Consider the following 15,377-nt stretch of genomic DNA (forward strand, 5'->3'; position numbering starts at 1 on the left):
GTCTGGAAAGAGAGTCAAGTCAGAGCTGGAGGGTCTGGTGAACTGTGATCAGGTTTTATGTCGCTGCCACATGCTGGTCCATTTTAGTTGAGGAGCAGACCCCCCCACCCTGCCCTCTGCTCAGCACTGTGAGAGCCGCAAGGCTGTCTGCGGACAGTGGGACTTCCTCAAGTGATCATGACTAATGTGCTGCTGCTTGACAAACTCTGTTGTTGTAACTGAAAATACTTTCATATCCTACAATGTTCATTAAGCAGCAGTTCCAGTGATACTGCTGCAAAGCACAACCCCCAAACAGTAACTTTGGAAAGAAGTCAGTTGTGACCAAACACTATGAAGAAGGCCAAACATTCACTATGATACCCTGTGTGTTGTTCATTTAGGAATGAGCACTCTAAAAAAAAAGGGAGGTAATGAAAGAAAAAATTAAAAGAAGTATTAAGGTAAAAATAGGCGATAATGCCGTACATTCACGCATTTCTCCCTAAATATCCCCTTTACATCTTTTCTTGTGGGAAAATTAGTCTTGAAATATGAGTTTTGTATCATGAGATTGCCTCAGGTTCACATTTAGTGCACAGATTTAAATGTTTCCTCTAAACACTGTATTTCCCCTACCTCTTCCACAAAATACTCCTCTTTTTGTAGCTACACCCAGGTACACGGTGAATTATGTGGTGATTACGAGTATGGACTTGGGAGCTGAAGACCGGGGAATGGATCTCCTAGTTCATTAATTCCCTAACTGTATGACTTGGGGTAAATTACTTAACCTATCTTTGTACCAGATTCCTCATCTGAAAATTAGGATGATTAACACTACTTACCCTCAAAGGGCTGTTGTGAGGATTGATTAGTTAATATATAAGACACTTAGAGCCCCCAAAAGCACTGAGTAAACACTGTATAAGTACTAGCTACCACTGCAGCTAACAGATCATCATTACTATCACCACCACACCACCTATCGATCAACCCTTGATGATACACACAAGACTGAATTTATTTCAGTGGGTTAAAAAATAAGGTGCTCCTTTATTCATAGTATTTGAATTACTCGTAGTATTATGCAGCGGTTACTCATAGGATATGTATGCAGTGCTGAAGACAGTCCTTTTGGGACTTCTTTTGGAAAACTATCAGAATCTTTCATCACAGCTCTGCATGTCAGTGTACAGGAGAGTAGGCAATATTTAGAGCTTTTCCCAGCACAAGTGCTGGGTAAGTAGTATGATTCTGAATAGAGCCTACTCAGACAATAACATTTACATCAATAGAGACAACAGTATGTTTCTTCTCCCAGTCCTACCTTCAGCCTGTCCTTGGGCAGCGCGACAACCCCTTGCTTGATGATTTCCAGGACTCGTTCCACTGACAGCTCAGCTCCAGCTTGTAGCAACCTTGAGCTAAAGAAGGTGATCACCTGGAATGCAAAGTGTTATTTTTTTAAACAAGTAGATACATGAGATATATCTTCAGTAGATACCTTTCTCACATGGTAGTCAAATGATCATTGTTCCACTTCTTAGAGTGACCTGGCTTTTAACTCACCCGCTCTCCTCATCAGTCCTCTCTATAAAGGCTTTGATGGCTGAATCAGAGCCAATCCCCTTAATATTCAGGGTTGATTATCCATTCTGTGAATTAAGTAGGTTCCTCAATTCTGAGCTTTCTTGTGCTAACCCACCTTGCATTTATATTTCATTTAGAGAGAAGCACTCATCAGAAGGCAGGAAGAAAAAGCCAAAGCTTAAAATCTGTTAATATTGAGGCTTAACAGTAACTGTAAAAACAAGTCTTAGGAAGAAAGGAATTTGAAACTAATGGCTAAAATGATGTTTTGGGGATTATTTATCAATTTAATTTATCCACAATACTCTTATCGCTGATCACCAGGGAAAATCAACAGCAAGCTATAATTTTTTTTTTCTTTTTTTGGTTTCATGTCACAAAACAGCCTGAATGAACTGTGTAGCAAGAGGCTAAGATAGTAACATTCTGGAAATAACACTGTCTCCTAACAGTTGTCATTAAAAACTAAAAGAATATCATCATTTTTTAGGAAATCACTTACAAACAATGTTAATAAATCAAGATGACCATGGGTCACTTTTTATTTAAGAGCTATACTATACACTATAGACAAGAGATACCTGCAAAATATAAACATTTATGTTGTTTACAAAGTTGAGTATTTCCATTTACATGCTTTCTATTTTATAGGTAAGATACTTTAAGTTATTAAGAATTATTTCCAATTTTTTTTCTAAATTTTCTTTCAGGATTATTCTCCTAAATATTAATTGTTCAAATGCACAATCAGTTTTCTCCTAACCATTCTGGTGGGGAAGGTGCATGATATGACATAAAAGCCACTGAAATGGATTTATTCTGGAAAGCAGAGATCCAGCTAGAGCCAGAACCTTAACAAGCTTGTGCCTTGAGAGACGGTGGCAGTGAGTGAAAACAAAGGCAGCCAATGCCTGGCTACACTGCTGTTGATTCCAAATAAATCGTCTCTTTATCTCAGGCAGTTTGCTGGCACCAGCTCCTTTGCAAGTTGCTTATTTTGTCCATGACAGGTTGCTTTTCAACATGTGCCTATGGCTGTTGTTTTTTCCAAGTCAGATTTTAAGCTCTTTAGGGGAATTCTGGGATAAAATTTTGTTCACATAGTCACAGCAGGTACTGAAACTGATTTTTATAAATCATAATTGTTTTTTAAATGGGAATTTTGTATGTGTAAAATAAGTAAATTCAGAGAAAACGTTTTTTTGATTTTTGGTTGTACCTCAAGTTTTTGTGTTTTAATCAATACACTGATGATACCCTTGACAACTTATTCAGTGGAAGAGATATTCAGAGAATTTATAAGGAAACAGATGATATTTTGTGTCTTTAAAAAAGATGCAGTGTGTAAAAAAGACAAAGATGCAATGTAACTGGGGGACTAGACACAGATCAAACATGTACAAGGAAATGGACTTAGACATCATGGTAGTGTACACTACAAATTTCTCAAAAAGTCAGAGGCCTAGTTTGGGTCCTGCCTGTGATACTTACTAGCAATGTGACACCCAACTTCTTCCAGATGTAGAACTGTGGAGTGGTTGGGAGCACCTATCAGGTGTCAGATAGCTTGGACTTAAATCTTAGCTTTCCTTATAAACTAAGGCAAGTTATTTAACATCTCCATATCTGAGTTTCTTGATCTATAAATATCAGGTATGGACCTGTCATATACTGCCTTTACTATGTGAGGTATGTTCCTTCCAAACCTACTGTGTGGAGAGTTTTTAATCAAAAGCAGATGGTGAATTTGTCAAGAGTTTTCGGCATCTATTGAGATAATCATGTGATTTTTATTCTTCAATTTGTTTTTAAAGTTGCGTATCACACTGATTTGCAGATTTTTGAACTATCCTTATATCCCTGGGATAAATCCTATGTGACCATGGTACATGACCCTTTTAATGTTTTGTTATGTTCAGCCTGGTAATATTTTGTTGAGGATTTTTGCATCTATGTTCATCAGTGATGTTGGCCTGTAATTTTTTTTGTGATGTTTTTGTTTGGTTTTGGTACCAGGATGATGCTGCCTTACAGAGTGAGTGCAGAAGTGCTTACTCTGTAATTTTTGAAATAGTTTGAGAAAAACAGATATTAATTCTTCTCTAAATGTTTAGTAGATTTCACCCATGAAACCATTTGGTTTGGATTTTTGCTTGTTGAGGGTTTTAAAATCACTGATTCAATTTCATTACTTGTAACTGGTCTGGTCATATTTTCTATTTCTTCATGGTTCAGTTTTGGGAGAGTGTGTGTTTCTAGGAATTCGTCTATTTCTAAGTTGTACCTTTTACTAGCATACAGTTTGTTTACAGCAATCTCTTATGATCCTTTATTTCTGTGGTATCAGTTGAAACTTCTTTTTTGATTCTGATTTTACTGATATGGGCCCTCTTTTTTTTCTGGCTAAATCTGGGTAAAGGTTCACCAATTTTGTTTATCTTTTCAATGAATCAACTCTCAGTTCCACTAATCTTTACTATTTTTTTTCTGTCTCTATTTCAGTTACTTATTTGAGAATTTTCCTGTTTCCTGAAATAGTCTTGTATTGTTAGAAACTACCCTCTTAGAATTGTTTTTGCTGTATCCCATAGATTTTGCATAGGTCATAGGATCATTTTCATTTTCATTTGTTTCCAGGATTTAAAAAAATTTCCTCTTTGATTTCTTCAGTGACTCTTTGGTTGTTTAGCAGCATATTGTTTAGTCTTCACATGTTTATTGGAATTTTTTCCTTCTGGTTGATTTGCAGTCTCATAGTACTCTGGGTGGAGAAGATGCTTGACATGGTTTCAGTTTTCTTAAATTTACTTAGAGTTGTTTTGTGAGCTAGCATGCTATGTATCCTGGAGACTGTACAATATGCTCTAGAAAAGAATATTCTGCTGCTTTTGGAAGAAAATATTCTCTATATAATCTATTAAGTCCACTTGGTCTGAAATGCCATCTAAGGCCAATGTTTCCTTACTGATTTTCTGTCTGAATGATCTGTCCATTGGTGTTTTTCAAGATGAAAAGATGACCCCTGCAAATGCAGTGGGTTGTATTATAGGAAAAGAACTCTGAGCTTGGGGAACACAAACTCTTATAATGGTCAGTATGCAGGTCTCCCTTTTGTTCTAGAGGGAAACACAGACATGCCCCCAACCTTTCCCCTAACTGATTCCAAGTATCTGTACAACTTGCTCTCTACTTCTTTCAAGTCTGAGCTCAAATGTAGCTTCTCAGAGAGGTCCTCTCTGACTTCACTCTTTAGATCTTTAATTTCACAACCCTATTCCAAATAGTACTCATTATTCCTCCTCTTTTTTTTTTTTGACATAGCAACTCGTAGATATTGATGTCATTTACAGAGCTAAGGAAGACTGCAGAAGAAAAAGTTGATTCATTTTGTGTTTGATTTTTTTGGGGGAAGAAAATAATGAATTCTCATTTAACCTTGTTTAACATTTGTGGAACTGTTATATAGGCAACTGAATGTGCTAAGGCAACTAGGTTTTCTATATTTCCAGGTCTGGAAATATAGAAAACATAGTATAAATTTTACACTGTCCAGAGACAAAAACAGTTCTTGCCTTTACCATACCACAAAACTATTGTTGTTCCCTGTCTCTGTCCTCTACTAATAGTCAGCCATAACATTTCTTTCATGCCCTCTCCTGTTTGGTGTGGTATTTCTATTTTGTCCTGTTGCTTCAATTCAGCCAGATCGTATCATCTTATGAGTTAGATGCAGAGGCTATGTGCTAGTGGCTAATGATAATTTGGCTACCTGAAACGCACATGTATAGCTCCTTCTGCAGAAGTTGAAAGTACTCCAAAGTTAGTCACTCCTGTCTCAGACATTCACTATTGCTTAATGTCTTAATAAAAAATATCAACTCTCAACTCCCTGTCAGCTAAAAATAACAGTAGATTCATAGTCTCTTCTACCAATACTTTTCAAGGTTAACTCCATGAAAGAAGAAATAGCAAAGGTTTGCTTAAGCCAAGATTTCAGGAGCATTTAGGCGAGGGTAGGAGAAGGTAAAGTGCTAAAAGAGGCAAAAAGTGGAAATGTTATTTATATCTTTATCATGGCATTCTTTTCAAAATATGTAAAAAGAGTTTAAAATGATTTTGAATGAATTTCCAGCGTGTCCAACACTATTTTGGATGACAGTATTCAACAAAAAGTTGTTGGAAAATCTGCTCATTTAGAATCTTATTTACGTTTACCCAAGTGAACACTGAAAATATGGAGTTTATAATGAGAAGACCTGGATTAAAGGCTGAGTGATTTACTAGCTAAGTGACCTTGAACCAACAATTTCACCTCGAAGCCTTGCTCTGCCTCCCTCATGGGGATAATTTACAGGTCAAGTGAGATAGGCATATGCAAATAACCCTCAGTGATAAAGCAAACATGTGATCATTATTTAAGAGGATGACTCTATTATTTATTTATTTATTGGCTGTGCTGTGTGGCTTGCAGAATCTTAATTCCCCAACTCAGGACTGAACCTGAGGCCTGGCAATGAAAGTGCTGAGTCCCAACCACTGGCCAGGGAATTCCCTAAGAGGATAATTCTTACATGGAGATCTGTGTTAAAAATCACCTAGGAAGCCTTCTCGCAGCCTGTTGGTTTCCTTATCTGTAAAGTGAGATAATAGTAACTAGTTTACTGATTTAAGAGGAATAAAAGGGTAAAATATGTAAAGGTACTTAAGTCTTATTCCCAGCACTTAACAGAGACTCAAAAAATGTTTAGGCATAATTTATCTAGTTTTAAGAGTGCACAACAGCACATAGCCAAATGTTTACCCTGAGGTTGCATTTTTCACTGAATACAGTTGCAGTGTCAATAAGCAGTCTATTCTAGTGACAAGGGCAGGATATAAATCTAGTTTAACACTCGCTTTTATTTCTACTGGCTTATATACTGTGAGAAAAACAGTGAGGGCCCTTCTATTTCTTCACCTTGACTCTGCTTTTTGCTTCTTCCAAAGGAGACTAAGTTTCAGATGGATGTAGTTTAAGTCCTTTGCATGGTTCTTGTATGTCCTTTCAAGAAAAACACGGTCCTTCAGGGTTATTTTTAAAGTGTCAATAGCTGGTTACTTTACTTATGGAGTAAAGACTGATTTGACATCACTGGAAGTTAGAAGGAGAAAGTAAATTTCCAGGTTTGTTTTCAGACCTTTTCAGGTAGTGAATAGGCAAATCAATGAGAAACTGGAGGAACATTTAGTGAATGGTGATAGTAATCAGGCAAGATGATTACAAACAAGGGTTTTTTTTTTTAATCAAACTGCCTTGGTTTGAGTTCTGGCTTTATCACTTTCTGAATGTGTGATCATGAGCAACTTAAAATCTTTCTAAGCTGGCTTCTTTATCTGCAATTGAAAATTAAAATGAAATATACCTCACAAGTTTGTTTTTTAATGAAAATTAAGAGACATAATACATGTAAATGCTCAGCAAGCATGCTATAAAGCTAGCAGTGCTAATGATTAATAGAAAAGGAACAAATGGTTTTTGATGTGGTTTAAACATTTAACACTAAATAATCCAAACAATGTGTTGAAACATGATCATCCATCACTGATTAGTTACGAACATAGGAAAAAATAAATTTTGAGTTAGTCTTTTAGCAGAAAGAAAGAGAAAAAAATGGGTTATTGTGAAAAGAGGTATTGGTAATTAAAGGGAAAACATTTCCTTCCAATATACCACAGATACAGTTTATCTGACATATGTTGTACACAATTCAAGTGACTATCCAGAGGAAGAAAACAAGAGTGGAAAGCGGGGAGAGGGAGGGAGGATGGAAGGAAGCAAAGGATAAAAGGAGAAAAAAGACAAGAAGGAAAGAAGAAAGAAACTGAAGTCAGAGAGGTCCAGAGAAAGGCAAAAGTTATGATAGAAAGGGGAGGAGTTTGCCATAGGGCAGACTGAAAACAATTAGGGTGACACAGGTTAGAAATATGGAAGTTAAAAAAGGATATATTGGACAGTTCTATAATTCAAAGATCTGGATAAATCTTGGAAAAAGCAGGATATTCTCCACCCTGGAACGTGAAAGAGATACATTTATAAGTACTCTAAGAAGATATTACTCTAGTACTGCATTGCCCTCTCCTAAGTGGAATTCGTAGACCCAGTTAGACATCAAGAGACCCAAGAGTGCAACAGCCATTCTGTTTACTTTGTATACACTTGAAATCTTTTATAATAAAATGTTTTTAAAATTAAAAAAAAAGTATAATAGGCTACAGTTCACATAAGATTAATTTAAAAGGATACAAGATCAAGAAAAAGAGAATGTGAACAGCATAGTCACAGGCTTTTGTTTTCACTGGGAATGCTCACAGTAGTCTCAGGGCTAGTCTCTGACCCTCAAATGCTAGTGCTGATGTGAGAGAAAGAGACTACAGCGGGCAGATCCAACAGCCACCCAAGCAGGGAAGCCAGATACCAAACAGAAACCAATACCCTTTGTGACACTCTCAGCTTCTAGGTCCCTGAAAAGGACACGCCTGGCTGTGAGTTTTTTTTTTTTTTTCACTCAGGGACGCCCAAAGCTATAGTCCTTCTAGCCCAGACTCAACTTACCAACCAAATGTCATTTTATTATATTCTCATTTTGTCACGGAGAAGGCAATGGCGCCCCACTCCAGTACTCTTGCCTGGAAAATCCCATGGGCAGAGGAGCCTGGTAGGCTGCAGTCCATGGGGTCGCTAAGAGTCAGACACGACTGAGCGACTTCCCTTTCACTTTTCACTTTCATGCATTGGAGAAGGAAATGGCAATCCACTCCAGTGTTCTTGCCTGGAGAATCCCAGGGATGGGGGAGCCTGGTGGGCTGCCGTCTGTGGGGTCACACAGAGTCGGACACGACTGAAGTGACTTAGCAGCAGCAGCAGCATTTTGTCACAGGAGTATTACCGAATTAACACAGCTGACATTCTACCTTCACCAGATTTCCAAGGAACAGAGCTAAAAACAGATTAACCCAGGCCAATTTTCCACGTAATAGAGAAAAGGGTTTTGTTGAACCTTTACTCGTATGCACAATGAATCGTAATCTCAGTATTTTACTCCCCAAAATGGTACTAGCAAGAACTATAAATGAATTTGGACAAATGCATCAATAGGCTGGCTAGAACTGGCTTTTTACTTTATTTTGGCTGCACCATGTGGCTTGGAGCATCTTAGTTCTCCGACTATAGATCAAACCTGTGCCCCCTGCAACGGAAGTGTGAAGTCCTAACCTCTGAACTGCCAGGAAATCTCCAGAAGTGCTTTTTAGCTATAAGCTAGCCTGTAAAGTTTGTCTTCATAGAGAAAATTGATTTCCTCTCAACACTGTGATTGTTAAGACTGCTATGAGCAATACACTATTAAGAGGAGTAAGAAGGGCTCTGCCTTTCCTATTCAGAAACTCTTTCTGGATAGTTTTTTTGAGAATTGGGATCAGAGAAGGGACTGCACTTCCTGGAGACTCTCCCTGGGAAAAAGTAGACTCTACTTTTTCCATGGAGGTAAAGATCTCTTGGTGCCTGGGTTTTCTCATCGAAGCACAGACTCTAACATGCATTCTTGGACCATAAACTAGACTACCGAGTTGTTAAAAAGAATCTAGCCAACAGAAAAAGGTAGGAATAAGCTGTGATGGATGTCTCTCGGACAACCGTTTGTTTCATGATCCTATTAACAATACTTGTCAATTTTAAAAGGAGATGCTCTTCTGGTTAAACCCAGACTTAACAAGCAGGACATGGGGCCAGAGAAGAAATATTTGAGAAGTGGCCTGAGGATGCTATCACACATCCTAAGTATCAATATATCTACATACCTGTTCATAATGGTGAGAATTTAATTACAGACCTTATATGTCAAGTTTAACTTTAAGATATAACCATGCTCATTTGAAATGATGTTTCAGCTTTATTCTAACTGCAAAGATGACAATGGTTCTCAGCTGCCCCAATTTTGTTAATGAAATCTAAATAATACTGATAGTAGTTCAGGAAAATGACAAGCATGTAAATGGCAAAATAACCTGCTATGGCTGCAACTGTCAGGTATATAGCTGAGGCAGCTTAAGGAAAGTCCATGAAAACACTAACTAAACTGACAGTGAAGAGTTTTAGTTTTTATTTCTGTTTACCAGCAATCATTACACGGCAGTGATAGGGAGCAAATCAATGAACAGATCTGCAAGAGTATACATAGTGGTATTTAACTAAACTCAGTGTAATTGTGTGGATTCCAGAGTATTTAGCAACTCATAGAACTTATGTGTTAAGAGTCTGGAATGGGAGCTTGGTTATAGTTCAAAGCTGGTTTCAATTAAGTACCTAACAAGTACACAAGACTCTACTGGGATGAGCAAAAATTAATCTACTTGGCTTATGAGAATGGATAGAACTGTTCTTAAATATCTTAAATGTGATCAGAGTCCATGCATCCATCTATGTATTGCTGTTATCCTGGAAGAAGCCAGGAAGTTTACACCTTAGAGGTCACTCTCACCCTCTTTTCCCCATCCTCAATATTATGCAGTCTCTTTCTACCTCAGCTTTTAAAACCCTCACAGATGGATGCACAGACCCCAGGCAGGAGCTTGGAGGACTCTTACTATGAGGAAACTGGGTCTAAGAAGTAACACTTAGTGATACCAACATGAAGGGGCTTGAAAAGAAATGGCCATCTTTCTTATAAAAGTTTCAGAGAGGAAACAGCAGGAGACAGAGAAACAACCAGGAAGAAATAATTAAATGAGTATTTGAAAGCTCTGAGCATGAGTTTCTAAACTAAAAGGACCCTCTAAGCACCAAATACAACTGACCAAGGCACAGCAAATCATGAAGTTTCAGGACACAGTAATAGAGATCCCCAAAGCTTCCCAAGACAACAGTCATATATTAAAAAAGAAGAAAAACATTTTCAGACATTAGAAACTAAAAAAATAAAAAAACCTATCTCACATATATCCTTTTCCCAGAAAGCTACAGTAGTGTAAGCTCTACCAATCTGAAGCAGTAAACCAAGAAAGAGGACTTCACAGGAGCCAAGATCAACCAAGGGGACAGCTGAGGGAAATTCTGAGAAGGTTCTGCAGTTGGGCAGGAGAACCAGAGTCCAAGCTGGCTGGGGCTGGAAGCAGTTCTCCAAGAAAAGAGTAGGACTGAGAACTGATGTCTGACTATTCTGAGAGGAGTTTTAAAGTTATGTCAGAAAGTTTGTATTTGTGTTAGTGACTGGATATTTGCAAAACATAATGAAGACAGGTCTAACAACATAACGAGAACATAACTAGAACATAACTAGAACAAAGAATCTACATAAAGATAAATAATTCAGCAGAAAAACTGGCAAAAGACTTGCCTAGGCATCACACGAGGAAACCCAAATGAAAACCACAGTGAGGTGCTGTTACAAAAATGACAAAACTAAGGTCCACGAGGATGTGAAGCAACAGGAATTCTACACACCACCGGTCAGAGAGTAAAACGGCAGCATCCCAGGTAGCACTAGTGGTAAAGAAATCGTCTGCTAATGCAGCTTAGACGTTAACAGATGCGGTTTGATCTCTGAGTTGGGAAGATCCCCTGCAGAGGGGAATGGCAATCCACTCCAGTATTCTTGCCTGCAGAATTCCAAGGACAGAGGAGCCTGGGTGGGCTACAGTCCATAGGTTCGCATAAAGTTGGATATGACTGAAGCAACTTAGCAGAGCACATACATAACAAAGGAAATGGTCCATGTTATGCAGCAATTTCACTATGAGGTGCACACCCTGGAGGAAGGTATGCACCTGTGCTCAGTCATGATGGAAATAACTGTACATATTTATACTCATGCAATAATTATTTAAAATCTTCCTAAATTTAAGTAAATGATATGCAAATAGCTGACTCACTGGGAAAGTCCCCAGTGCTGGGAAAGATTGAGGGCAGAAGGAGAAGAGGGCGTCAGAGAATGAGATGGCTGGATGACATCACCAATGCCAATAAACATGAACTTGGGCAAACTTCGGGAGATGGTGAGGGACAGGGAGGCCTCGCATGCTGCTGTTCATGGGGTGGCAAAGAGTCGGACACGACTGGGCGACTGAACAACAGCAAATTTAAGTAAAACAAGGACAGGGATGGTAGTTCTTCAGCTTCCTCTTGTGCACAGCAACTGTGAACCTGATGAGCTATACAACAAATATCTGTGGAATCAAATCGAACTGGGAAACATTAATATAGCAATAGAAGGCTTAGCAGAAAAATCTTTTTAAAAAGAACAGGAAGTGAAGGTTCACAGAACTGTGAAAAATGTTCAATCACACTAATTATGAAAGAAATAAAAATTAAAAACAATAATGAAATACCATTTTTAATACAAAATAGCAAATCCTGAAATAAATATAATACTCAAAGCTGTAAAAGTAGTGAGGTAGATCCTCTCATAGGTCACTTACAGAAGTAAGAGATGATGCACAGACACATGAGTTGTACAATACATCTAAACAGCAATTTGACATGGGGTGAATCTCGAAGATACAGACAACTCTGACAGTAAGAACTAGTACAATTTCAGTTTAAGACTACACCAACAACAGAACTAAAAAAGGTGAGCTATAATTTATTTAGAAGCTGTTAATTATGAATTAATTACAAAATATTACAAACAATCAAATAAGCAATAATGGGGTAAGGGTTAACATATTTTAGGACCTCCATAATCCAGGTTAATGTTGTTCAGTCGCTAAATTGTGTCTGACTTTTTGTGACCTCATGAACTGTGGCATGCTCCTCTGTCCTCCACTGTCTCCCAGAGTTTGCTCATATTTATGTCCACTGAGTGTTGATACTATCCAACTATCTCTCTCTCAACTGCCCCCTTCTCCTCCTGCCCTCAATCTTTCCGGCATCAGTGTCTTTTCCAAAGAGTCGTCTCTTCGCATCAGGTGGCCAAAGTATCGTTAACTTCAGCTTCAGTAACAGTTCTTCCAACGAATATCCAGGGTTCATCTCCTTTAGGATAGACTGGTTTGATCTCCTCGCAGTCCAAAGGACTCTCAAGTTTTCTCCAGCATCACACTTTGAAAGCATCAATTCTGCGCTCAGACTTATTTATGCTCCAACTCCCACCTCTGTACATGACTACCAGAAAAACCACAGCTTTGACTACAAGGATCTCTGTCAGCAAACTGATACACTGTCTAGGTTTGTCATAGCTTTCCTTCCAAAGAGCAAGCGTCTTTTAACTTCATGACTGCGGACATTGTCTCTCTGGAGTGATTTTGGAGCCCAAGAAAATTAAATCTGTCACTATTTCCACTTTCCTCCATCTATTTGCCATGAAGTGATGGGACCAGGTGCCATGATCTTAGTTTTTTGAATGCTGAGTTTTAAGCCAGGTTTTTCACTCTCCTCTTTCACCCTCATCAAGAGGCTCTTTGGTTCCTCTTTGCTTTCTGCCATTAGAGTGGTATCAACTGCATATCTGAAGTTGTTGATATTTCTCCTGGAAACCTTGATTCCAGCTTGTGTACATTTTGCATGATGTACTCAGCATAGAAGTTAAATAAGCAGGATGACAATATACGGTCTTGTCATACTCTTTTCCCAATTCTGAACCATTCAATTGGTCCATGTCTGGTTCTAACTTTTGCTTCTTGATCCACATACAAGTTTCTCAGGAGACAGGTAAGGTGGTCTGGTATTTCCAACTCTTTAAGAATTTTCCACAGTTTGCTGTGATCCACACAGAGGCTTCAGGGTAGTCAATGAAGCAGTAGTAGATGTTTTTCTGGAACTCCCTTGCTTTCTCCATGATCCAATGAATGTTGGCAATTTGATCTCTAGTTCCTCTGTCTTCTCTAAATCCATTTTGTACATCTGGAAGTTCCCGGTTCACATACTGCTGAAGCTAACTGAAGGATTTTGAGCATTACCTTATTTGCATGTGAAATGAGCACAAGTGCATGGGAGTTTGAACATTCTTTGGCATTGCCCTTCTTTGGGACTGGAATGAAAACTGATCTTTTCCAATCTTGTGGCCACTGCTGAGTTTTCCTAACTTGCTGACATATTGACTTTAATGGCATCATCTTTTAGGATTTGAAATAGCTCAGCTGGAATTTTGCCACTTAAGGCCCACTTGACTTCATATTCCAGGATGTCCAGCTCCAGGTGAGTGACCACACCAGTGTGGTTAATCAGGTCTGTAAGATGTTTTTTGTATGGTTCTAATGTGTGTTCTTGCCTGGAGAGTCTTGGGGATGGTGGAACCTGGTGGGCTGCTGTCTGTGGGGTTGCACAGAGTCAGACACGACTGAAGCGACTTAGCAGCAGCAGCAGCAATGCGTATTCCTGCCACTTCTTCTTGATCTCTTCTGTTTCTGTTAGGTCCTTACCATTTCTGTCCTTTGTCATGTCCATCTTTGCATGAAATATCCCTTGATATCTCCAATTTTCTTGAAGAGATTTCTAGTGTTTCCCATTTTATTGTTTTCCTCTATTTCTTTGCACTGTTCACCTAACAAGGCTTTCTTATCTCTTCTTTTTATTCGCTGGAACTCTGCATTCAGTTGGTATTATCTTTTCCTTTCTCCTTTGCCTTTTGCTTATCTTTTTTCCTAAACTATTTGTAAAACTTCCTCAGACAACCACTTTGCCTTCTTGCATTTCTTTTCCTTTGGGACGGTTTTGGTCACTGGTTCCCGTACAATGTTACCCCAAGGCCAAACTTGTACCCCAAGGCCAAACTTGCCTGTATATCAGGCATCTCTTGACTTCCTACTTTTGCACTGCGATCCCCTATGATGAAAAGGACATCTTTTTTTGGTGTTACTTCTAAAATTATTGTAGGTCTTCACAGAACCAGTTAGTTTCAGCTTCTTCAGCATCAGTGGTTGGGGCATAGACTTGGATTACTGTAATGTTGAATGGTTTGCCTTGGAAATGAACTGGGATCATTCTATTGCTTTTGAAGTTGCACCCTAGTACTGCGTTTCACTTTTTTGTTGAGTATGAGGGCTATTCCATTTCTCCTAAGGAATTCTTGCCCACGGTAGTAGATATAACAGTCGTTTGAATTAAATCCGCATTCCCATCCATTTTAGTTCACTGACTCCTAAGATGTCAGTGTCCATTCTTGCCATCTCCTGCTCGATCACGTCCAGTTTACCTTGATTCATGGACCTAACATTTCAGGTTCCTAAGAAATATAGTCTTTATAGCACTGGACTTTACTTTCCCCATCAGACACATCTACAACTGAGGGTCGTTTCCACTTTGGCCCAGCTGCTTCCTTCTTTCTGAAGCTGTTGGTAACTGCTCTCCATTCTACCCCAGTAGCATACGGGACACCTTCCGACCTGCAGGGCTCAGCTTCTGGTGTCAAATCTTCTTCCCCTTTCATATGTCCGTGGGTTTCTCCAGCAAGAATACTGGAGTGGGTTGCCATTTCCTCCTCCAGTGGACCACGTTTTGTCAGAACTCTGCACTATGACCTGTTCCTCTTGGGTGGCCTGGCACAGAGTGGCTCATAGCTTCAAGCCCCTTTGACATGCCATGACAAGGCTGTGATCCATGAAATACAGGTTATATATTATTAGAATGTGAGATTTTCAAAGAATTAATATCACAGGAAAATGTGTTAAGTAAAAATAGCAGAATCCAGAACTATTAAGATATAAAATATGATCTCAGTTCTCCTAAAGACATATATGTGCATGTATATATATATATATGTGTCTGTATATAATACATATACACATGTGGAAGGTGACAATTGTTGGAATAGATGGCAAATACAGTTAAAATT

General features: G+C 38.6%; 1 protein-coding gene across 6 annotated transcripts in view; it reads right to left on the minus strand.

The window, feature by feature from the left end:
• Positions 1 to 15,377, minus strand: part of DYM (dymeclin) — a 393,514-nt gene that overhangs the window by 66,533 nt on the left and 311,604 nt on the right. For all 6 annotated transcript variants that reach the window (XM_086373423.1, XM_086373422.1, XM_086373425.1 and 3 more), the window contains one exon: positions 1,310 to 1,423. In XM_086373423.1, coding sequence (XP_086229549.1) covers positions 1,310 to 1,423 — 114 coding nt within the window. The remainder of the gene's footprint in view (positions 1 to 1,309; positions 1,424 to 15,377) is intronic.

Source organism: Bos grunniens, chromosome 24, assembly GCF_055505025.1.
Source record: "Bos grunniens cultivar Pamir isolate PY7600 chromosome 24, Bosgru_T2T1.0, whole genome shotgun sequence".
Classification (NCBI taxonomy): domain Eukaryota; kingdom Metazoa; phylum Chordata; class Mammalia; order Artiodactyla; family Bovidae; genus Bos; species Bos grunniens.